At 57.9% G+C, this 24871-nt stretch overlaps 1 protein-coding gene and 1 pseudogene across 2 annotated transcripts in view; one reads left to right on the top strand and one right to left on the bottom strand.

Annotated features, from left to right (window-relative positions):
- ATOH8 (atonal bHLH transcription factor 8) overlaps positions 1–18805 on the top strand; it is a 30884-nt gene extending 12079 nt beyond the window's left edge. Inside the window, exon 3 of the mRNA XM_079792452.1 lies at positions 18637–18805. Within this exon, the coding sequence (XP_079648578.1) occupies positions 18637–18642 (6 nt within the window). The 3' untranslated portion in view covers positions 18643–18805. The remainder of the gene's footprint in view (positions 1–18636) is intronic.
- Positions 18806–23447: 4642 nt separating this feature from the next.
- LOC307111571 (small ribosomal subunit protein eS6-like) lies at positions 23448–24464 on the bottom strand (annotated as a pseudogene). The gene is made up of 2 exons: positions 24013–24464; positions 23448–23744 (listed from the first exon to the last, which is right to left on the bottom strand). The product of its transcript is annotated as a small ribosomal subunit protein eS6-like (transcript).
- Between the last annotated feature and the right edge of the window lie 407 nt (positions 24465–24871).

A 24871-nucleotide genomic window follows, 5' to 3' on the forward strand; every position in this document is an offset into this window, starting at 1 on the left:
ATCCCATGCACCAGAAGGTGGCGGCTTCAATTCCTGGTCAGAGCACATACCCAGGTTTCGCGTTTGATCCCGGTCCAGGAGCCTGGGGGAGGCAACCTGTTGATGCTTCTCTCTCACATTGATGTTTCTCTGTCTCTGTCTCCCTCAGTCTCTCCCAACAGTCCAGGGCACCCCTTCCAGCGATGTTAAGCCACTGAGTACTAACGACGACAGCTACTAGCATGGATGGCATAGTGTAGGCCAGTAAGTCCCTGCACTCAAGTTGCTCTCAGGCCCCAGGTTGGAGATGGGGAGAGAGGAGAGGAATCCTGATGCCTTGAATGAAGGGCTTGGGCAGAGGCCTGGACAGTGATTAGGGTCCCCGGGCCGTGTGACTGTAGCCGGCACCGTCGGGGGAAGGCTGGCTCTGCGGGGCCTGAGGATGCTCCTCACGCTGTGGGCGACCCGGGGCCCGAGGAGGCCTGATGCCGGGCAGCGCCTGCTGCTCCCGCTGCTCCCGCCCCCCCTGCTGCTCCCGTGGCTCCCGCCGCCTCTGCTGCTCCTGCCTTCCTCTTCCTGCCGACCTCTGGGCGGGGGAGGCCCTTCGTGCTCTGGGCAAGTGTGAGAGTGGCCTGGCTCCTCTTGGGAAGAATGTCTCGGGTGCCGACGTCTGTAGCTTCAGGCCTGGGATCAAGCTGAGGTGGCAGGTTGGTGTGGGGCTCGGGGTTCGAGTGTTTCGAAGGGCTGCTTACTGTCTGGGTGGCTGAGCCCAGCCCGCCAGAGGGCTGTTCCCGAGCCCCTGAGTGTGCGAGCAGAGTCTCCAGAGCACCCACCCCCTCCGTGTGCAGGGCCTCTTGTGCCCCCAGCGCGCCCCTGTCCTGGCTCCGTCCCCACCTGCCGTGCACATAGTCACCTCCTTAGGGCCTCCGTCTCCCCTTCTGTCGGGTGAGTTGTTGCTGGAAGTGATTTCTAAGGCCCTTTCCAGGTAGACTTCTGAGCTGAGGTCTCCGCAGCCCCTTTTGCTGTCCACGTGATGAAATGTGTTACTCACGTGCCCCTCTGCCCGTCACAGGACAGCAAAGTCCCCCCCAGAGACTGTGGAGACCCCAGTGCCACGCGCCCCAGAACGCTGAGCTCACCTGATGCCCTCAGAGCCTGGGTTCCGTGCCAGGCGTGGTGCTTACTGCTTCCGACACTCCCCCCACTGGCTCCTCCTGCCAGCCCTGCAGCCTCGGTGCGGGCGTGCCCCACCGCACAGAGAATGACAGCCAGGCGCGGGCCCCAGGAACTGGCCCAGGGTCACCCGGTGAGAGAGGTGTCCGGCTCTCGCCGCTTCCTGGCCTGCCCGCCCCAGTGGAAGTGCGCTGGGTGAGAGGAGGCTGTGTTTCCAAGTCCGCCGGCCAAGCTGTTGAGTTAAATACCATTTGCTTTCAAAGCCCACAGAGCCCGTCTATGCTGGGAAAACGGGGGGTGGGTGGGAAATCACCATCAAATTTCCTTCTTGTCATAAAAATGGATGCAGTTTATTTTTTCTGGCATTCCAATTACATAGACGTTTGTCACCAGCTGTTTGTTCTAACACGGAGTGTTCTCTCAGCTGCTGTTTCTCCTCTCAATTTGACACCGTGAGCCCACAAGCCTGGCAGGGGCTGGCTGGAGGGATCACTGGCGGGAGCCTCCCAGGTGAGCTCAGAGCCGCTTCCCGCTGCCCTCCGACGTTCCCTGGGTGGTCCCACGGTGGGGGTAGGGGCTGGGGGCGCTGCTTTCCTCTCCCCTTTCACCCCCCTCCTCTCTCCTTTTTCAAACCGCTCCCCTCCTGACATGGACTCACAGATCCCTAACGTGCTGTGTATGAATGAAAACATGGGGTCTCGGGTATCTATAAAAATAAAAGTGTAATATGCTAATCAGACCGGACGTCCTTCCGGACATCCTTCCGGACGACCTTCTGGATGAAGCCGGGGCTGGGAGGGCTGAGGCAGCCGCCACGGCGGGTGGGAGGGGGCCAGGCAGAGGCAGCCAGGGGCCAAGCCCCTTGCACAAATTTCGTGCATCGGGCCTCTAGTAGTGAGTAAGAACTAACCATCAGGGGACATGGGAGGCCCCCTTTAAGGCTCTCAGTGATCAGCCTTTGGAATGCAGACTCATCAGAGAGCCCCCTGGGAGGCCCCGGGGCGCCCCTCTGGAAGCCCCCGCAGAGGCTGTTCCCTCCCTCCTGGAACCTGGAGGAAGGTGTCTGTGTAGATGGAGGTCAGGTCGAGAGAACACTGCAGTTCTTTTCAGTTCCCTGTGGTGCTGTCATTTAACATTAAGGCACACAACAGGGAGACCCTTGCTAAGACCGTGAAGTAGGTGACGTGTAGAGATTTGGGGCTGGAGACCTGCATTGGAGTCCTGATCGTGGCACTTCCTAGCTGTGTGTCCTTGGGCATGTCACCTAACCTCTCTGACCCCCATTCTCTCACCCCTAAAGTGAGAGCCTACGTGCTTTCTGTGCCACCTTGCTAGAAGGATGAAACAAGATCCCTCCCTTGTGAGAAAGGGCTGGCATTTTCTGTGAGTGCCAGAAAGGAAATCTCATGAATTTACAGCTACAAGATAACGTTATGTGGAACCCCAGGGAGGAGCATCTCAGAAAAGGGCAGTCCCCAGGGCTGGATGAGTGACTGACCAGCCAAAGCGCAGGTGAGGGCAAGCAGTTCTGAGCGGGGGTTCTTCCCTCTTTAGCACTTTAGGCTAAACTCCTGCTCCTGCACCGTAAAGGGGGGCCAGCGTGCAGCCAAACCAGAAATCCCTCGGCTTCTGAAGTTCACGGACACACAGCAAAAGAACATGCATGGCGATGGTTTCACGCAGAAATAATGCCAATAGACAGATTACCCCCACCCATCACACTGACTGTGTGGTAAGGACCCGCGGTGCCAGGCACCTCGCATACGTGATCTCTATGGTACCCCATAGCACAGGGGGGAAACTGAGGCCATGTGGCTAGAAGTGGTGGAGCTGTTACAAGTCTGACTCTTGGTTCCAAAGCCCGAGCTCTTCAGCTCCTGAGGCCTGTCCGGCCCTGGAGCGGACGCACAGCCCCGCCGGGTGGCCTGCGCCCAGGTGGCGCCCAGCAAAGGCCGGGTGCGGGCCTCGCCAGAGCAGCGGTCTTATGTAAGCAGCCAGGCGGCAGCACGTGGAGGCTTCATTAAGCTGCGGGGAGCCAGTACCCCACTGGTGGCGGCGCTGGGGGTGGTACGGGGTGGGGTGGGCCGGGGGTGTCCCCGGCCCTGCGCTGTGCCGCCAGCGAGGCCTGACACCGGGTTAAGCCGCCTGGCGGCCTCTGGCTGCAGCTGGGAGCGCGCCTGGTTCCCATTCGGGCGCTGTGGTTTTGATTAGCTGTTCTGCGAGGCGGGCCTGGTGGTGAGTCCATGGGAGCTCCGCTGGAACAGAGGGTCCCCCGCCCGCCGCCGCTGCGGCCCCCCCTCCTGGCAGCCCCAGACTCCAGATGTTCCGAGCTCTCGCTGGGAAGGCCTGCTGGCGCCACGGAGGGCAGAGGGCAGGGAAAGCACGCGAGCTGGAAGCCCAAGCACTCAGTCACCGCGGGCCTTGGCAGCCCGCCCGGCCCTCTGCTGGCACATTCCCCAGCTCTCCCCTGGCCATCTGTTCCCAAAACACCCTTTCAGAGCCTCATCATCACTCAGGATACAACAGCGCGAGCAGCTGGTTTGGAGGCAGCGGGAGAACCGTGCAAAAGGTCCTTTGTGAGAGAGGAAACTCGCTTATGAATAACAGGGCTGGACGCCGTAAAAGTTGGCGGCTGGAACTCTTGTTTCTCAGGCGCCGCTGTTTTCTCTGGACTTTTTATCTCTGGTTTTTATTTTGCTCCCCCGTGTTTTCTTTTAATGTTGTTTCTTCCTCTTCTTACACCACTGTGACTTTCCTTCTCCCCCCGAGGTGCCCGAAGGCCACCTAATTAGTTACCCTGGGTGCTGCTGAGCTTTTTTTTTTTTTCCCTTCTTCTCAAAGCTGTTAAAATCGGGGATGGTTGGAAGTGACTGTTTTTGTAAAACCTCAGCTTGAGGGGACAGGAGAGAAAGGGGGGCCTGGGAGGACACAGCGTGGGCAGGGCCCAGGCCGTCAACGTGTTCAGCAGAAAGTGAGCACCGCCGTACACCGAACACACAGATGCGAAGAGCGTCCGTGTGGAGGGAGGGTGGGGCAGAGACAGCAGGGAGACCCCCCATCAGCTCATCAGAGAGACCACGGGGCGCGTTGGGAGAACGGCGGTGTTAATACACACCCCGGGTCCTGGGTCGCCCAGCTGATTGCAGAGTGACATGGGACCTTTTTAAAGAACTGGCTGCCACCACTGCCAACACTTCTGGGAGATGTTTGCCTGGGATCTGGGCGCCTCCTGGGAGCGGTCCCCGGTAGCCTGTTGGGGGCCCATGGGGTGCTGCGGCTGTGCTGGCAGCCGGGAGGCCAGCCGTGGGGAGGACAGGAGAGGCCAAGGCCTGGCCGCCTTCCTCGCCCCCCGGGTCCTGGAGGAGGAGCGGAGCGGTGGCCTGGCTGCCCGGTGGAGGTGAGGAGGCACCTCCCAGGTGTCAGATGGAGGTGATGTGATGCGGGGCGGGCGGGGGGGGGGAGGGCGCACAGGTCAGGGCCAGGGCACTGGAGGTTTCCCCTTTACTTTCTCAAGTCCCTGTACCCCTTTCACACTGCCTGCCTCCCCCCTACCCCCACAGTTGCATCAGACCCAGAAGCTCCGGCAGCCCCCCACCCCGGCAGTGGAAAAAGCCTGTCATCCATGCTGCTGTGGGTGGCCAGGTTTTCACAAGCAAAAATTCTGGGCTTTGCAGGGTATTTGTGCATTTCATCCACACTGTGCTCGGGCCCCGGACTTCATTCTCCTTGCAGTCCTCTCTGCTCTCCTCCCGTTTTAGTAGGAGAGGTGGCCGCTCCAGCAGGACCCGATGTTTATGTGTATCGCCGTTTCGGGGCCATTAATCTGAAGGGCTCAGTGCAGGCCGATGAGTCCCCTCCTCCCCACTGTGGCCTCGCCGGGCAGGTGTCTGGGTCCGGACTCTGCAGCGAGCCTCGGCTGTGTGGCTGGGTGGTCTTGCTCCAGGGTGTTATCTGGGAGGTGCCCACCCAGCCTCCCGATCGCTAGAGGGATCCATGGCACAAAAAGAACGTGAAATTATTTTGTGAACTCCACCCTCCCTCCCATGTCTCCTGCCTGCGAAGCTGTTCTTGGTGGGGCCCACGGTGAGGAAGACCTGGGGGAGAGGCGTGGCCACCGGCCCAGGCCCCTGGCGATGATGTGGAGTTGGCCCTGTGGCCAGAAATTGCTTCTAGATCAGTGGTTCCCAACGTGGGGCACACGCCCCACAGGGGGGCAGTTTGATTTTTTAAGGGCGGGCGGGCAATTCGAGAATGAGTTGTTTTTTGCATTTCTTATGGTTCTAGGGGTCTCATACAGTATATAAATATATATTGTGACATATTTATGCATTTCAGTTTTCTATTATATGTTTTGGGTGAAACTTTGCTATTTTTCTTATCACTTCATATTATTATTATTTTTAGCAACCTGTTAGTGATTTCTTCCTCAGTACTTCCACTGTCCTTTTGTTCTTTTGTTCTTCTCTTTCATGGATGCCATGTTCTTTGGAAGCTTGTTTAGACACACTAATGGCCTTCTAGGCTTCCTCCACGTGGATAGGAGTTCACTTTTTGAATACAATAAGAATTATACGTCACGGGGGAAGGGCGGCATCAGGATTTTAGAGATGCTTAGGTGGGGCGTGGCCAAAAAAAGGTTGGGGACCACTGTTCAAGAGGAAAATGGGGGGGGGGGGCAGGAAGACAGGGGTGATTGGGCCTGCCCTGCCCACTGCCTGGCCTTAGCCGCTGGGCCCAGCACAGTGGGAGGCGTGGGACAGGGGCGTCGGCAGGTCCTGGCTCCCGCCTGTCCGGGAGCAGGTTGTCCCCTTTCTACCTGCCCCGGTGAACCAGAAAGCTGGTTCTAGGGGAAGTACAAATCCTTGCCTTCCTCAGCTCCTGGTACAAATATTTTAGAAAGCAAAGTAGGACCCATTCCCCCATCAAGGCCCTCCACGCTCCGCCCAGAATTTGCAGCCCCCCGGGGCCTGGCCCAGTGCCCAGTGCTCCTCTGCCCGTCTGCCCCCACCTGAGCCCTCCCAGAAGCTCTGCTGAGAGCCAGGTCTCACCGCCTCACTGGCCTGCTCAGGACCCTCAGGGGCTCCTCACAGGCCGAGGGTGGAGGCCGGACTTCCTTATAGGACACCTGACCCGCCTCCTCAAGTGACCTGGCTCCAGCCGGTCATTCCCTGTGTCCCAATTTACACCCCAGCAACACGGAACTCCTCGCGCAAAGGGGCTATTTATGACCTCTGTGCTCATGCCACCCCTGCCGCCTGGCATGCCTTCTCCCCTGTCTGGCTGACTCCTGCTCATTCTGGAAGGCTCAGCTCCTGGAAGCCCTCCCTGACCCCTACCGCAGCCTCCTCCCGGGGCCCCATGGCACGGCCCCCTCACTGCGCTTCCCACAGGGGTGTGTCCCGTCTAATTCAGGAGAGCATCAGATGACCCACTATGAAGTCATGATAGAAAGTGTCCTATTATGAGACACTCCATTATGTGATACATTAGAGTTCATGTTCTATCGTTACATTAGATTATATTTGTAGGTGACCTGTTACATGATATATGATGGGCTATGGCCAATACACTGCGTTCCTTACACAGTGTTATCTGGGGCTTGCCTCTCGAGCTGGCCCGGGAGCCTTTTCATCTTTGTGTCCCAGCTCCCGTCACACAGTAGGGCCCCCAAATAACCACACACTGTTCCTTCAACTAAAATGCACACTGTGGGGGCTGACTGTGCTGTGCTGACGGCGAAGACTCTAGGGAAGGACGAGCCCGGGGCTTCCGGACGGAGCCAGAGGAGGGCCAGGGCTCGCCCAGACCTCTGTGCGGGAAGCCGGTGCCTTTCTCCCTGGACTCGGTGAGGAACGCTTTGCATGTATCACAGAAAACCCTCCAGCTGCAGCTCCAACTCCCAGGGGCCCCTGTTCCTCACTGCGTGGAAGGCTGAAGGGAGGAGGCTGCTTCCTGGGCCCAGGCCCTCGGTCCTCACCTCACGGCCGCACAGTGGCTGCCAGAGCCCCGCACACTTCTTCCTCACGCGGCGCCCAAAGGCAGGGCGCGGGCCTCACCGCAGAGAACACGTCTGCTCACCAGTTCAGCGAGTCCTGCCCGGACATCCCCTACCTTCCGTGAAGTCGGGGGCTCCTCCTGAAACTGAGAAAGACATGCAGGTCTCTCGGCTGGGAAGGCGGCAGGGTGCACAGTCAGGTGGCTCATCCCTGGAGGGTTGACCCTCACCCGGGACAAGCGGTTTCCTCCCCTGTGTCATCGCCTCCGTCACCATGGCAGAGCCCACCTCCGCGAGCTTGCCCACCCTCGCGGCAGCCCTGCCACGCCAGTGCCAGTGGAGAGCCGGCAGCCTGGTGCCTGTGCCCAGCACTCACCGTTTGCAGAGCCCGTTCGTGCCCGTTATTCTCTCGACTCCCGTGGCAGCCTCCTCAGGCCCACATCACTGACCCTGGGGCCAGATGAACAGGCTGGGACCCAGATCGCCCAGGTCGCACAGCTGGCGGCTGGATGGGGTCCAGGCAGGCTCCTGAATCCAGACCCTCACCGTCCTCCACTCCCGGCAGGGGAAGGTGTGAGCGGCAGGGGGTGTCTGGCAGTCCAGGGCCTGGAGCCGGGATGGTTGGGTCTGCCTCCCAGCCCAGCCACCCGGGAGCCTTGTAACCTCAGGCACTTGCCCGCTGCAAGCTCCACGTTGTTCATAAAACGGGAAAAGGTGTCTGCGGGTGAAGAGGGCTCCAGGAAACAGGCCAGGCAAGGGCTTGTCAGCTAGGAGCGCAGCACCGGCCGAGGGCTTCCCGGAGGGCACGGCTGGTCCGTCGGGAAGGTGGGCAGAGGGACCCCGAATGCCCCTTCGCCACCCAGAGACGTGGAGAGTGAATACCAGACTGGCTGCTGACCAAGGGCTTGATTCCGTTGCCAGGCAAAGGACACCGACTCTGCCCCTCTGCCCCTCTGCTGTCTGCCGAGAGAGAGAGAGAGAGAGAGAGAGAGAGAGAGAGAGAGAGAAGAGAGGGAGGGAGAGGCGCGTTACATACCTGCACAGGTGTGCTGGCACGTCTGTGAGCACCGTCTGTCAGGATCCGATGGAGGACCTCCCCTTCAGTGGGCCGAGTTCCCATCCAGGTGGGAGGGGGTGCACGCTGGGTGATGACTGAAGGTCTCCGAGGGGTTCGGAGCTTGTCCCTCTCCCCCGGGGTCAGGAGCACTTAGAGATGGGCCCATGGGGGCAGCCCGTGAGCCCACCCGGATGGAGCACAGCTACACAGCATTGCTGAGAACCACCCGCCCCCTCCATGACCGCGATACGCTGCTGCCACCCCGCCCCCCTCCCCCCCACCACACACACAGGACGAGGGTGGGCGGCCTGCAGGGCTGTACCTGCAAACCCACCCCCTCTAACGTCCTCCTCACTGCCCACCCATGTCACTTGTTCAGTCTCTTCAGTTACACGAGCAGAGGAAGGTGAAGAAAGCAGGAAGGCCCCGCACATTTATTTGAGAATTAATAGCTTTTGCTGCGTGCCAGGCAGTGTTCTGGGTGCCGGGTCCCTTGGAGAACCAAACAAAGGCCCCGGCCTTTGGAACACAGCACGGACGCACCGGCGAGGAGAGCCCGTCGGGACCTACTGCTCGCAGTCTGTGCTTACAAGCGTGACTCCCTGGTGTCTCAGGTCAGAGCAGCTGAACAGACGCGACCTATTGACGTGGGAGGCCAGCTCCTGGAGCAGGTGCAGGGACAGCACCCAGAATCGCAGCCAGGGGCCTGATCGTCTGGGAAGAAACAGCAAAACACGCGGAGCCACGCCAGAGGCTGAGAAGAGCCAAGGGACTCGGGGCCATGGAGCGCCGGGGCAAAGGGCCCCACAAGTCTCAGGGACCTGGAGAGCCTTCTGTAGACCGACACTTCGGGGCTTGACCCTGAGTTGTCAAGAGGAAGCTAAAGTACATGCAGTAACATCTGGCGGAGAGTGCAGGGAAGTGCATCCGTCACTGGGAAAGGACCTGCCCACGCTGTTTGGCACGGAAACGGCAGGCTTCCTTTCCTTAGGGAAACTTGCTCCCCCTGGGATGTCCGCGTGGGGAGGCCAGGGCCCCGCGTGTTCTGCTCGCCGCAGGATCCCCCGTGCTTTGAATGGAGCCTGGCTTGGTCCAAACACTCAGAAGATATTTGCCAAATGCCTGGAATAATGGAAGCTCAAGGAAATAATGTTTCCCAGTTGTCATCCACAGTAGCTAACGGGCAACTCCTCTGTGCCCTGTACTGAGTGGGGCCTTGGCACTCTGAAGTGGGACACAGTGCCTGCCTTGAGGAGCAAATGGGGGTGGGGGGGGGAGACACACATGTAAACACAGACACACACACACACACACGTGTGTGCTCTGACATGTGGCTGCCTAATGCTGAGTGCTAGGCTTTGTAGCCACTGTGTTCCTTAATCTTGCTTACTATCTCATGCAGTAAGGTTATTATTGCCATTTTATAGATCAAGAAACGGAGGCACAGAGAGGTTAGGCAACTTGCTCAAAGTCACACAGCTGGCAGAATGGGGGAGTCAGGATTCAGAGGCTGCCTGATGCCATAGCTGGTACCTGTAACCACTGCGCTGAGTTGCGTATGCTCACACCCATGGGCGTGGCGAGTGTGTGTGTGTGTGCATGAGTGCGGGCGGAAGAACTGTTTCTCTTCCCGGTTGTGGCCTCTCCCTTATGCATCTGGGAGCTACTTTCGTGTTGTCGCTAATGGTCAGGGTGGTAGTGAGTCAAGAGCCCCCGAGCAGAGACGTCCCATTCCTGCTGAATCCCATGCTGGCTCCAGAGTCAGTCTGTGCAGGGCTTAGGGGTGATGGGCAGGGCTAGCGGGGGGGAAGGGGGGTGTTTTTCTCATCTTAAAGCTGCATTTTCACACTGTTTGCAGAAATCATTATGTTATTTGGGCTGTCCAGGGACCCTGTGGTCTCTCCCAGCCGCCCCATTGTTGCCGCCACTGATCTTGAAATACCCAGAGCTAGACTCCTCTTGGGGAGACACGCTGTGGTCTGTGCACAGACCAGGCGGCCAGCACTTTGGCATGAATGGCTTGTCTGGTTGGCGCCCCATCGCTCCTGCTGTCACTCTGTGGTGAGGCCTGGGGAGGGCAGAAGAGTGATGGGGAGCAGCCCCGCCCTGAAGAGGCAGGCCTGATGGGGATCCCTGGACACTGTGGCTGGGGGGGTGGGGTGTCTGTGTGGTGTGGAGGCGGGAGGGAGCAGGCCTTCCTCACCTGGCGGGCCCCCTGTCTGCACAGCTGTCTGCTCCCCTCCAGCCTGGGTGCCTCCTCTGGCTCTGGGCAAGGTCATGGGTCCTTGAGCTTCTGGGTCTGGAAGAGCAGCGGGCAGCCAAGTGGGATTGGCCGGACAGCGTCACAGGATGGGAAGCAGATGGGAAGCTGCAGCAGCTGGGCCGCAGGCGTCACTGGGCCAGCTCGACCCTCACGGTGCCCTGCGCTGTGGGTGGATGGGGGGCCAGGAAAGACAGATAGGCTGATGGACGTGGAGAGATAAACACAGGAGGTGCCAAGAGAGAGTTGGCACAGAGACATACAGGCAGAACATGGGGAGAGGAACAGAGATTGGCAGCCAGAGAGAGTGGCCTGCAGCCCAGGAAGGAGTCAGCACGGCGGGGGCCTCGGTCTCCCTGGCCCCTTGCAGCCTAGCGGGCTCCGTGTGAGCTCTGGCCCAGCCCTGCCAGCGCCAGGACGCCCAGGGCCAGCCACCTTCCCTTAGGCTCCAAGGGACAACGGCGGAGATTTTCTGAGAACCCAGGACGGTGGCGGCTGGGTGGATGGTTTGGGGACTTGCCAGTCCCGTTTGCCAGTGAAGAAGCTGAACTCTGCAGGGTCCGGGTTTGCCTGGCTCTGCTGCATCCCTGCAGGGTGGCCTGGGGCGAGGCAGGAAGCCGCTCAGGCCCCAGTTCCTAGTCTGCAAAACGAAAGCGGCAGTGGTCGTCCGGGGGACTGTGTGCGACCACAAGTGCGAAGGGGTGCAGCGTGGTGTTGGGCGGAGGCAATGCAAGATCCGTGCCCGAATGACGGTGGCTCTGAGCACTGAGCCACTCGCTGCTGTTCCCAGGCCTGGGGGAGGACAGGGGCGTGGAAGACCCCTCAGGAGCTCTGGTTGGAGATCCGTGGGGTGAGCGAGGGAATGATGGCAGTGGCTCCACATGATTCGTGGCACAGAGGGATGTAGGGGGAGTTTCTCCACCTGCCGTGGAGGTGGGAGCCAGGGGCTAAGAGGCTGGGCTGGAGCCGGCCCTCACTGCCCTGGACGGGGAGACGGCGGGGGCACAGCCACCAAAACCTCTTCCGCCTGGAGCTCTCCGGTCAGTGGGCGGCAGGAACCCCAAGCGAGGCTCCAGGACAGTGCGGGTGTGCGTGCTGCGCACGGACAGGAAACCCAAGACCCAGCTCCCTCCGAGCACCTTGGCACACGAGGGGCCCCGGGGTCACCTGCTCTCATCATCCTCAGCGTGGTCTGATGGTGGCAGTTTCTCACTGGAAGGAAAGTCCTTCTGCATGACATCGACTGACCCTGAGGTCTGGGCATACCCACTGGCCTCAGTGAATGAGTGGTTTGGCCTGCCAGAGCCACCCCTGCCCAACCTGGGAAGCTGGGGCGTGCGGGGCAGGGAGGCCTCTGAGCAGCTCGGGCCGCTGTTCCACACGGCGGCGGCCGGGATCCCCACCAGCTCAGCCACCGCTGGTCAGCGGCCTGAGGAACGGAACAGATGGGGGGATGGGCGCCCCGACAGCATTTACCAGCAGCAGTGGTTTGCAGCTTCCCCCTGGAGCCGGGCTGAAAGCGCCCGCTGGAAAGGGACTAGAGCCCCAGTGCCTGTCACAGAGCTGGCTTCCAGGAGGAACTCAATAAATCTTTGTTGAGCAAATGAATTTTTCTCCCAATTCATGGTCCCCAGGCAGATTCTCCTGGCTCAGCAGGGGCCCTGGCCATAACTTCGCAACTCGCAGACGCCTGAGACCTCCGCGGGCCCTCCCAGCCCGGACACAGTGTGATCCTTGATTCACGCCATGTTCCTGCCCTCGGCACACAGCAGCCAACTCCAGCTGCTCATAAATTTCCTGCCTGTCACCCATGGCGCCCAGGCCAGGCGGGGCGGGAGGCGCTGGGGGTGGCCTGGTCGTACCTGCTTCCAGTTCCCTGGGAAGTTTGGAGGCTGGACGCCCCGGCCTGCGCTTGTGCCCAGAATAACCTCAGCGAAGCCGGGCCCTCCGAGGAGATGTGGAAGCAGATCTGCCAAATGGAAAGATGCATGGGCTGCTAGGGAGAATATAAACACCAGCTTACGGCGCAGTTTGCACGGCATAATTCTACTTTCACAAAACACCGCATCGGCGATGTCGCAGCGGGAAAGAGGCACCCGACGCTGTCAGTGGTTTTCTCTTGATGGGGAGGTTGAGGTGATTTCATTTTTTTTTTTTTCTGTTCACTCTTCTGTAGTTTCTAATTTTTCTATAACATGTGCTACTTACGCAGATTTAAAAAATTTTAACAGCTATTATCAAGATTAGTTCACCCATTTAAAACATACCATTCAGTGGTTTTTCGTATTTTCACAGAATGTGCAACTATTGCCGCAGTCCATTTCAGAGCGTTTTCATCCGTCTAAAAAGAAACCCTTTGCTTTAGCGATCACTCCCTCCCGCCTTCCTCCCCCAGCCCCAACCCCAGGCAACCACTCATCTGTAGAGTTCCCTGTTCTAGACGTTTTATGTGAATGGAATCAAAGAGAGGTGGTTTCTTGTGTCTGGCTCCTTTCACTTAGCATGCTGTTTTCAAGGCTTATCTTGTTCTGTCATGTATGTTGGTACTTCCTTCCTTTTTATGCCCAAGTAATATTCCATTGTGTGGTATACCACACGTTGGTTATCCATTCATCGGTGACTTAATGCGATTTTTAAAATTGTGTTTATTTTTTAAAAAGAATACGTTGACATCAAATCGCTCAAGATGGCAGTTGGTTCAAAGTGACTGTTTCTGGTTCCTTGCTTTGAGACTTTTCAGCCTGTCTATTCTATGTTTTTAAATACAAGTTAGTCAAACTGAGGAGCCAGCTCTTTGCGGGAAAGTAAGCCAGGGCGTTCCGGCGCTTCCACTGTACGCCAGGCCCGACAGGGCACAGCTCCATTGTCAACGTGATTCTTTGTATATGAAGGAGTGGGTACTACTACTGTGCTCATTTAAAAATGAGGAAACCGAGCCCTAGCCGATTTGGCTCAGTGGATAGAGCATCGACCTGCAGACTGAAGGGTCCAGGTTAGATTCCGGTCAAGGGCACATGCCCGGGTTGCGAGCTCAGTCCCCAGTGGGGGGCGTGCAGGAGGCAGCCGATCAATGATGCTCTCTCATCATTGATGTTTCTATCTCTCCCTCCTCCCTTCCTCTCTGAAATCAATGAACACATATTTAAAAAAATAAAATAACAATGAGGAAACCGAGGCTTGGAAAGACTAACCAGCTGCCCAGGGCCCCACAGCCCACTGACGCTGAGGCCAAGATGAACAAACCCCAGCGTTCAGCATTCAGAATGGGACACGAACCCCCCTTTCTAGCCCACATGCTGGTGTACTTAAAAGGGAAAGGTGAAATAATGCTTTATAGTGTGGGTCTCCACAAATACTTTGTTCTCTTTGCTTGTCTATCATATTTTAGTTTTAAAATAACACGTGAAACCTGACTTCTCTTTTTAGGACAAACCAATTTAAAAAAAAACTTTCAGAATTTCAGTCCCATTGGATAACTTTTTTTGCAGGTCGAAGGCTGTGTCCGAATTGCTTAAATACAGGAAAATGTCTAATTTGAAAATAGTGGGAAATGGTTAAGCAGATAAAGTGGACACCAGTGACTGAAAATGAATTTAGAAGGTAAAGTTATTTAGAAAGCAGATATAATTGTCTTTATGTAATGCCCCAATGTGGTGAAATTACCCTGCAGCACACTGAAGTGATCAAGAGAGGAAACCAACCCACCTAAAGCCAGAGGCAAGCTTAGTGAGCAGAGGAGCTGTAATCAGGAACGAAACACTGGAAGTGAACAAGAGCAAAAAAGATGCAGAATTATTTCAGGATTCACAGTAACTACCAAAAGCTCCCCTAAAGCACAGGCACATTGACAAAAATGCTCAAATGTTATATTTGAAATAGGAAACACACCCTGCGGTATATAAAAGCTACAGTGGCCCTGACCAGTGGCTCAGTGGTTAGAGCATCGGCCGCAGACGGGAGCGTCCGGGTTCGATTACGGGCCGCAGACGGGAGGGTCCGGGTTCGATAGAGGTCTTAGGGCTGGGCCCCGGTTGACCGGGCCATTCCAACCTGGGTTGCAAGCCTGATCCTGCCTGGGTCGAGATGTGTGCAGAAGGCAACCGATCTATGTGTCTCTCTCACAGCGATTTTTCCCTCTCCCCTTTCCCTTCCTTCTACTCTCCCTAAAAATCAATGGGGGGGCGGGGAGGGAGGAGGGGAGGCTATAGTAAATAAAATCCCTGCAACTAGAAATATTTTTTCACTTGTTCACAAATATTTATTGAGATGCTGCTGTGTGTTGGGCACTGAGACTACAGCAGCGAACACGACTGACCTCATCCCTGTTCTCGGGGAGCTGATGTTCTGACCGCAAACGAGCGAGCCAGTGAAAAGATGACTTCTGAGTGTGATAAACTCAACCCCTTTGCCTCACTGACCAAACCGCCTGGGTCCGACTCAGCATGGCAGACCAGCTGAAAGGGACGGAGAGGCTGCCTCGTTTTCAGAGTTTGTGTCAGCAGCAGAGCCCGTGTTTGAAGGGCATCTTCCCTGGTGAGGGGCTGTGGTGCAGGGGGTTCTGTAGGACAAGAGCTTTACCCAGCCGTACCCAGAGCCCTGGCCCACAGCACAGACAGCAGAGGGGGAGGGATGGAAGAGGCCCTCCCAGGCTGTGCTTCTCCCACGGGGGTCGGGTGGGGGGATGCTGCCAGGTGTCTGTGGTATCATTGTCACACAGTGGGGAGTGTTTGTCTGCCTACTCCCCTGTATTTTCACTTATGTGCACACACTCACCCCCCTGCATCCCTCCTCCCCCAGCTCCTTCTGAAGAGATGGCATAGGCAGGTTTGTCTCCCGTTCCTCAGCCAGAGCTGATGGGTCCAGGGGAAGAAATCGGACTGAGGCTGCACCAATCGAGGTCTCTACTCGGCGTTTGGGGTTGGGATGCTGAGAGCCTGGGCCAGCGGGTAGTCAGGCAGGAAAGAAGCAGGTCCCCGCAAGTGGCCTCGTGCTGGTCTGGGCGGGCACCCGGAGGGGAGGCCCACAGATTGCAGACTGAGGCTTGCAAGCCCTTTACTGCCGTTCCTGAGACTTCCCCGGGCCCTTTTGTAGGCTTCAAGAAGCTTTACTTTGCCAGAAGGCTGAGTAAGTTTCTCCTCATGATGCACTTGCAATCGCATCATCAAGCGAATGAGTTCGGAAAACACTGGGTAAATAAAGCCACAGGACTTTCTCGACTGCAGGACTTCACAGAGCCTTTCATAGGCTAGCGGACATAGGAACTTCCGGGAGGGGCCAAGGTCTGTGATGTTTCCCAAACTCATGAGATCCATCTCACCTGGCTCGCGTGCCACAGAGCACCCTCTGGGGAGTGCAGACCCACAGACAACCCCCTTGCTGCACAAGCGAAGGACTGAAAGCACAGAGAGGGAGGTCATGCCCCAAGGTCACACAGCTGGGTCATCACAGGGAAGGTCCCGGCACCTCAGGCCTCCCAGGCGTCTTCCCACCACGCCCCAACTGACGTAAGGCTTCCTGGGACGGATGATGCATGTGCTGGGGTTCCGGGCCCAGCGGGGTGGTGGGAACACAGGTCCGGTGTAGACTCGAGGGGAAGGGTGGGGTCAGGAATTGAAGGTCAGGTCTTGGCCAGAGTAACCTCTTCTGCCTTGCTCTTGGGAGACAGCCCTGGCTTCAGTAGGGCCTGAGAGCTGGTAGAGGTCTTGGGGCTGGGCCCCGGCTGACCGGGGCCATTCCAGCCAACCCAGCCTTTCACGCTTCCCCCCCCCACGACTTCCCCCAGACCACAGGCAAGCCGAACAAGAAAGGAACTCCGGTGTCCTCGGCGGGGCCCGCCCAGGCATCCAGCGCCAGGATGACGTGGGCTGTAAATCACCCCGTGGACCACAGACTCAGTGCCATCCCCACGGGTTTCCTTTCCTGCTTCTTAATCCTCCTCCTCAGACTGGGTAACAAAAAGCAGATTCCTGCTGGGGCCAGCCACGCACCGCAGTGGCTGGGAGGACGTGAGCCAGGACTCACCACATCAAGATGCTCCCCGCTCTCACTTTCCCCTGCTCCTCCTCGGCCTCTGTTTGCTGGAGGACACACCCTCCTGCTGGCCTAGCTCCCTCGCCCTCCTTGGACCCCACTTTCAGCCTTGCCCCAGCCTCGCCCCCTGGCTGCCTGCTGAGCGGGGCGCCCCAGGACTGGGGTCTGCAGGCCCTCCAGCCTGGTGGTTTGGCTCCTTCCCGGCTCCCCGAGCCTCCGTTTCAGCAGGAGCAGCCCCTGTGTGGCAGGATTAACGCTGCCGATCTGGATTCAAATCCTGATGCTGCCAACTTCTAGCGCTTCTTTCCCTGAGCCCGAGCCGGGGTTGCCTGGCCGGCGCTGAGAGGGGATGTGAGGAAGTGCCCTGGCACGTTGGAGGTGCCTGACAGATGTTTGGCTTCAAAAAGAAGTGCTTAGCTGTTTGGTCAGGGTTGTTGCAAATCGGGAGAGAAGTATTTGGAGCTGCTTTATTCAGGGCGTGCTGGGCCGGGTTAAGGGACTACCGTTACCCGTTCGCATGTTTGGGGTGGACTTGGGGCCCTCACAGAGCCTTCCCCACCAGCTCTGACCTCCCCCAACACTAAAACCCCAGCAGCCCCATGACCTTCCCCGTCTCCTGGCCTTTCCTGGGAGCAGGACACACCCTCCGGCCAGTTTTCTCGCAAGCAACACCACGTTCAGGTCCCAGAGAAGTTTCCGAGGGTTAGGGCTGTGAGGACCTTGAAGGTGGACGAACCTAGGGATTTTCAAGTCATGCTCCTCAGCGCCCCAGGCTCTCGAGATGCCCAGGGATGCAGTGTTGGAGGGAACGCAGTAGGACTCTGGGCCCCTCCCCATGTGTCCCCCTCCCCCGATGCTCCAGGTAGAGCAGAACCGTGTTGATCTGTGTTCTGTGTTAGGGTCCACGGCTCAGACTTACTTCTAACGCTTAAGAGAAAGCTTGAACATTCTCGACCTGTTCCAGTTGTGTCATTTCACAGGAGTTACGTCACTCATCTCAGGTCATCCAGCTGCAGGAGGAGGGGCTGCAAGTAGCCCACCCCTGACACTTGGTGTGGTGCTCCTGTGGACCAGGGCAGGGAAAGGGCCGGGACACCGTCCTCCTGGGGGCAGGCCTGACTGGCATCCCTCAGAGGTGTGACCAGGCATTGTGGTCTCAGGACCAGGAGTCCCTGAGCTGCCTGTAACCCTGCAGCCTTGCCCACTCCCCCAAACCAGCACAATCAGCAGTGGCTCTGAAATGCTGGGGTGATGGTGGTGAGGGTGGTGACGGTGGTGATGGTGGTGGTGGTGGTGGTGGATGTGGTGATGTGGTGGTTGTGGTGGACATGGTCGTGGTGGTCATGGTGGTGGTGGTGGTGGTGGTGGATGTGGTGGTGATGGTGGTGGTGGTGGTGGATGTGGTGGTGATGGTGGTGGTTGTGGTGGACGTGGTCGTGGTGGTCATGGTGATGGTGGTGGTGGTGTTGGTGGTGATGGTGGATGTGGTGATGGTGGTGATGGTGATGGTGGTGTTCTGATGGTGATGGTTGTGGTGGTGGTGGTGGTGTTCTGATGGTGATGGTGGTGGTGGTGGTGGTGGATGTGGTGGTGATGGTGGTGGTTGTGGTGGACGTGGTCGTGGTGGTCATGGTGGTGGTGGTGGATGTGGTGGTGATGGTGGTGGTTGTGGTGGACGTGGTCGTGGTGGTCATGGTGATGGTGGTGGTGGTGGTGGTGGTGGTGGTGGTGGTGGTGATGGTGGATGTGGTGATGGTGGTGATGGTGATGGTGGTGTTCTGATGGTGATGGTTGTGGTGGTGGTGGTGGTGATGGTGGTGGTGGGGTTCTGATGGTGATGGTGGTGGTGGTGGTGGTGGTGATGATGGTGGTGGTGGTGGTGATGGTGGATGTGGTGATGTGGTGGTGGTGGTGACACCGTGGTGGAGGACGGGTAAGGGGACAATGTAGCCCCTGGAGGCAGCCAGTCCTGGCTCCAAATGCTGGCTCATCCACTTTCTGCAGCCCCCTGCCTGGGCCCAACCAGGGCCGCTGTGATGACTGAGTGAGAGCAGGGGCTGGGGGGCTGGTCCTGGTCGGCCTCTGGAAACAAGTCAGAATGCATAGGGGCAGCTCCTGACGGTTGGCTGTGTTTTTTTTCAGGAGTGACTGGCCCTGCGCTGGACCAAGGACGTGCTGTGGGCCCTCTTTCCAGTCGAGCCTGAGGAGAAGGGAGCTCGCCAAGTCCAGCCTCGTCTTCTTCAAGGTGCCGCCCGATGCTCAGACCACTGCCTCTCAGGGTCAGACAGGAACACGCTGCCTCCCTCTCACCCTCCCGCCCGCCTGGCCACTCCACAGTGACTGCACTTTGCCCTCTGCCTGGCGGGGAGGGGAGAGCTCAGCCTCCCTCTTGCCTGGGGCCCGAGGCCCACCTTCCGGCTGCAGCAATCCATTGCCAAAGACACCACAGAGACACTGAACAAGACGTGGTGAGGAAGCCCCACAGAGAAGAGCCACACTGCTGCCCTGTGTCCTGTGCCCTCCTGGTGCCCGCCTTCCGGCTCAAGCCAAAGACGGGTCAGCAGTTCCACCAGAACTCATGGGAAGGATGGACGTTTGGTGATCATTGGGTGCACCTGAGCTTCTGACCTGGACCCTTCTTTCTACACTGAGCCCTGAGCTAGTGGGGTTCAAGATAAGCCCCCTGGGGGCTGTGAGAGGCCGGCTGGGGTGCCTGTCGGGAGTGGGATCTGAGGTCCTGGCCCCCTGCTCTCCCTCTAACCGGCTGCCCAGGCCTCTGACCCTGATTCTCAATGTTTCCTGGGCCCAGGCTTCTCTCCTAGGGCACTGAGCATCATGGGAAGGGGGAATGGGGGGAGAGAAGCAATACTGACCACCCTATACCCCACCCCAGGGACCTGCTCTAGGTGACCTGCCTGGGGGGGGGTCTTTGCTCCCCAGCCAACACTCCCTGCCCATGGCCGGCCGTCCTGGCCGGGCCAACGAGATGGCGCCTGCTTGGAGGCCAGTGTTCTCTTACTAGTTACGCAGGGGGCAGAGGGAGGAAGGGACCAGCGGAACGGGCCAGTATGTGGGGGAGTGGGGCATGTTTAAAGCCAAGGCCTTCTCCTTTCTTTGCTCAAACGGCCAAAGCTGTTCATATCTGTGCTCAACCATCTGCTTCAAATTGAAGTAAAAGCCCCAACGTGTAAAGAAAACACTTGCTTGTGTTGAGTGGACTCTGTGGGTGAGCAGGGCTCTGACTGGTGAGTTGAGGGGGGCGCGCTGGAGGAGGGGAGAGGTGGATCTCTGCCTAGAGATTGGGAGCCCTTCAGGAAGTGGGCAGTGTGTGTGTGTGTGTGTGTGTGTGTGTGTGTGTATGTGTGCGCGCGCGCGTGCGCGTGTGTGTGCGTGCGCAAGGGGCAGAGGGGCACTCACCATGGCCTCCGCCTGCACTAATGACCAGGGGCCTGGCAGGAACAAGTGGAGAGCTCGCCCCACTTCGTGCCTCACTTAATCCAAAGCACAAGTGCATGAGGTGGGGGCTGTACTTTCAATCCCATTTTATAGTTGAGGAAACTGAGGCCCCGTGGAGACACGGCTCGTCAGTGACAGCTGGTTCTCAAAGCAGGGTGGCCTCACTCCAAATCCTATTCTCTTAACCCCTTTCCAGCCCCCAGTCGGTCCCAGCTCAAAGTCCTTGGGTAGCCTTGTCACGTCACCTCATCCCAGTACGCGTGCCTAAGAGGGCGATCAGGGCCCATTGCAGACAGGAGAGGGTACTAAGAACCAGGACAGGACGGTGTGGAAGGGCTGTGGGGTGGGGCAGGGCTGCCCAAGGGGAGGGAGGCGAAGAGGGAAGAAGGCTGTGCTCATGCAGGATGCACCTCTGTCCCTTGTCCCTCCCATGTCTCCCTCTCCTGTCTGCTCTGGGGGCTTCTGGGCTGGGGCTGGGGTGTCTGCGGGTGAAACACGGTGAGAAGCCTCCTCCTGCACTCATGGCCCCTGCGTGGCCCCTTGCAAGGACCAATATCTGGGCAGAACCCAGGGACCAAGATTGCTCAGAGTCCCCGGAACACACACACACACACACACACACACACACACACACACACACACACTCACACACCTTCTTGTGTGTACGTGCACTTATGTACCTTCCCAGGTAAGGGAATTTCATTTCAGATAGATTCAAATTTCATCAGCTCCTGGGAGCCAGCCAGCCAGAGTGGGCAGGAATGGGGGCTGAGAGGGCACAGTTAGGAAGGTCAGTCCCCCTGGGACTCCAGACACAGGTCACAGCCCCACCCAGCCGCCCCTCTGAACCTCTGAGTAATGCCTGTGGCACTTCCTAGGAAAGCAGGACATGGGACCAATCAGCATCAAACTTGGCACCAGGGGACCCTCTCTCTGTTACTAACGGGTGGGGGGAGTACCCCCATCCCACTGCCAGGGGACCAGACCCACGGCCTTACCACCCAGAAACAGCCCATGGCCTGCACTGCCCACTCCTTTCCTGTTTATGGCCTTCACTGCACACTTCCCTTTCACACCAAAGCCTCTATTGCCCACCGGCGGCGTGCCGCCATAGGCTGAGTGCTGGTGATAACGAAATGGACCCCACGGAGCGCCTGTCTTCACAGAACTCATGCTTCTGTATAGACAGACAGACGGTAATATTTCATCAGCAGCCTCTAGACAGTTTTCTGTAAGCAGCCCTACAAGAAGACCCTCCCCAAAATAAACATGCTGACGAGCACCCTTCAGGGGCCCTGTGAGGGATTCCCACACCGGCTGAGGGTTCCTGGTCCCAGAGCCACCTGCAGGTTTGTTTTCTGCTCGCCCTCCTTGCTCTGTCGTTTGCTCTGGGTCCTGGCCCCAAATGCAGTGATGGCTCATCAGCCACCAGCCACAGGGGCACGGGGACCCTCTCCAGGGACCTGGGGACCTGCGTGAGAGGCCTGTGTGTGCACTTCTGTGTGCGTGCCTGGTTCCTGCAGCACCCATGCTGCCTCCTCTCGGCAGGAGGAAAGATAAGGGGGTTCCATAAGTCCTTGGGTCCCTTTTGGGGCTCATGGCTTGGCCCGGGCCCTGGGTGGATTCCATCTCCCCACACTACTTCTTCCTGTCCCCATGGCCCACCATTCTGCCCTGGGACCTCCTTCTCCCCCGCTCCACCTCACCATGTCCTCCAAGTGCTAACCTATTTCTTTTCCTGGTTACCCCACCACCACCACCACCACCACCATCTCCCCTTTCTCACAAGCCAGGGAGGCACGAGTGGGCAGGTCCCGGGGCTGAGAACTGGATAGCACAGCCATGGGCAGGGACTGTGCTCAGAGCTGGGGGAACCGACAGAGCCCCTCTGTGCCCGCGATAGGACAGAGCCGTGGGCACAGCGGACTGGGCTGAGACAGGTGCCGTGCGGTCAGCATGGGAAGCCGGCGACGGGGCTGGAGCCTCGACTGCGCTTGCCCTGCTCCTTCCGTGCGGCTTCCTGGGCTACAAAGGGGGCGGTGCCAGCAGCCGGGGTGACAAAGAGCCTGGCCTTTGGAGAGCAGGACTCGGACGTCTCCGCGTGTTTCCTTTCAGGGGATCTGTGTTGCCATTCTCACTCTGACCTCTCGCTGCCACCCCACCTGCACAGCTGTGTTCTGTTTCGAGGCTCCGGGGGACAGGGAAGCATGGAGGGCCCTGCCTGGGCTGGGGCTGGCATGGGTGGGGGAGGGGCAGCTGGCCTCACCCTTTGCCCCATGGGTGTTCACCTCGTGCACATTCCCTCTGGTCCCCTGGACCCCAGACAAGCGTGTCTGCCTTCCTGAAGCCAGGTGCCCCGAGGAGTTTGGATTTATAAAGTGGGACGGTTTTACAGGTGTCTGGGCACGTGTTTAATCTTCAGATGGCACCTCCTAGAGGGCAAAGATTGGGCATAATTCACCTCCAAATCCTTGGAAAGGTCTTGCAAAATGTATATGTTAGTTACTTTGGTAAATTAATGAATAAAGGTGGAAAATATGGTGATTTATGCATTTATGTTCTTCCACAAATAACTACCAAGCAGCTAATTGGTTCGAGACCCTGGAAGAACGGGACAGGCCTTTCCCAAGGCCTCTGAGGAGCTCTGAGGGAGAAGGTGCAGAGCGAAGCGGAGTTTGGGCGGGCGGGGGGTGGGGGGGGGGGCGTTTTGCTCTTTCTGTGGCTGAGCCCTGGAGAACTGAGCCCTGCAAAGAGGATGGCTTCAAAGCGGCCGTGCCTGGCAGGTAGCCGGTGCTGAGTAAACATTTATTGGGTGCTTGAGAGTGAATATGAATGAGCGCCGCCTCACTCCCGCACCTCCCACCCCAGACATCACCCATCAGGGGCGGTTCTTCTTCTCAGGGCTCCAGGCAGCCGCTCTTCATCAATGGAAGAGGCGCTCTCTCTGCCATCCTGGCCTCAGGGCTGCCCTGCCTGGAGTAATTGCAGTGGGGACACCTCAGGCGGACCTCCTGGGCACCACCGTGGCGTGCCTGAGGCTGTGTCAGGAGGGCCCTTCATTATTGCTCCCGGGGCTGGGTGGCCACCTCCTAGCTGCCCCCCCGCCCCCCATGCGTCCCTGCCCAACACTTCCTCCGCTGTGGCTGACAGAGAGGTTTATTTCTGAAGTCCCTTCCCTGGGCCCACACCTCCGGGTCAACGTCCAGGCGCCTTAGCCACCCGTCGGACCTGTCGCCGATGGTCCCATCCTTTTATCAGTGTCTTCAGCACCTTCCAGTCTCCGGGACCTCCAGTTTGGCCATCTGGGGGCACTGGCTGAATCTCAGCCTCACATCCTAGCAGCCCCCCTTCCTCAGGCATGTCCCAGTTTCCATTTCTCTGGCTGCCCACGGAGTCAGATTCTGAACCCTACTGGTTGCTGCAATGAAGGAGTTCCCCCCAACCCCCACCCCGCCACCCCGTGTCTGTTCTTATCTATTTGTTACTCTGAGAAAAGCTCACTTTTGACTGGACTCAGGCTGAGAGGGAGAAGCTCTCAGAAAGGACAGCCTCTGGCCCTTGGTCTGTTTCTGGAATTTTCTTTGGCCTCTTCATTCTCTTATCCCAAAGTTCAGCATATTTTGCGGCCTCTTCCTTTGTTCTTCTTACTATGCTGTTTCTTCAGAGAAGTTACACCAACTTGGGTTTGCACTGCAGGACCCGTGGAGTAACAGGATGCTGAATGTCGGGTGCTTTGGTCCGAGGATTCTTACCTTCTTTGTTTAGGGGCTTTCTCACAACATATTGGCGCACAGCTGCTTCTTCTTCTTCTTCTTCTTCTTCTTCTTCTTCTTCTTCTTCTTCTTCTTTAATATATTTCTATTGATTTCAGAGAGGAAGGGAGAGAGAGAGAGAGAGAAACATGAATGATGAGAGAGAATCATGGATCGGCTGCCTCCTGCATGCCCCCTACTGGAGATCGAGCCTGCAACTCAGGCATGTGTCCTTGACAAGAATCGAACCCTGGACCCTTCAGTCCGCAGGCCAATGCTCTATCCACTGAGCCAAACTGGCCAAGGCCATCATCTTCTTTAGAGATTGCTAAGTTTTCGGATCTGCTAGTTCTTTTGGGCCCCAGGCGACGAGGCACAGTGGTATTGGGGAAACCAGGAACATCTCCCCCTGTCCCCTTTTTTCACAATGACCACTGAGAACACTGAGACAGACATCCACAATGCCACTCCCCGCCCCCCCCTCCCCCCCCCCGCCGGCCAAACAGATTTGCGCTTTCTCTCTCCAGTCCTCCTGGGTCTATAGCAGAAATGCTCCTTTAGCTGCAGGCAGGCAGGGCCATGGGTCAAGACCCCTGCTTCATGGGGAAACCTTGTGTGCCATTCCCACCACTGATCCACTGATTTGAACCACATAACCCTTCCATTCTTCACCCAGAGCATCAGCTGCAACTTCTGTGCCTAAAAGGTAGGAAGTTTGTGTTCGTTGTCTATTTCAATGAGTTTCTGGCAGCCAGAGGCTGGGAAAAAAGATGTTCAGCTTCACTCTGAAGCAGCTGACTACCTCCCAGGCACCAGGAAAAAGAGAAACGGTTCCTTTTTAATCTAACTTGCCTCTGCATTGCACCCACCCGGCCCTCTGGTGTCCCTGGAACTCCAGTGCTCTCAAGCCCAGAACCTGGGCAGACAGAGACCCTGTTTTCCCCAACAGCGGTGGCCCAGGTGCCTGTCCCCCTGTCCTCCTGTCCGACATGCTCTTGTTCTTATTATTGAATAATAATAAAAGCGTAATATCTTAATTAGACTAGACAGCCGAAAGACCTTCCGGACATCATTCCAGACGTCCTTCCAGACGAAGCCACGGTGGTAGAAGCTGAGGCAGAGGTGGTTAGGGGCAATTAAGCAGGCAGGCAAGTGGTTAGGGGCAATCA

The sequence above is a fragment of the Cnephaeus nilssonii genome, assembly GCF_951640355.1.
Source record: "Cnephaeus nilssonii genome assembly, chromosome: 15".
Lineage (NCBI taxonomy): Eukaryota > Metazoa > Chordata > Mammalia > Chiroptera > Vespertilionidae > Cnephaeus > Cnephaeus nilssonii.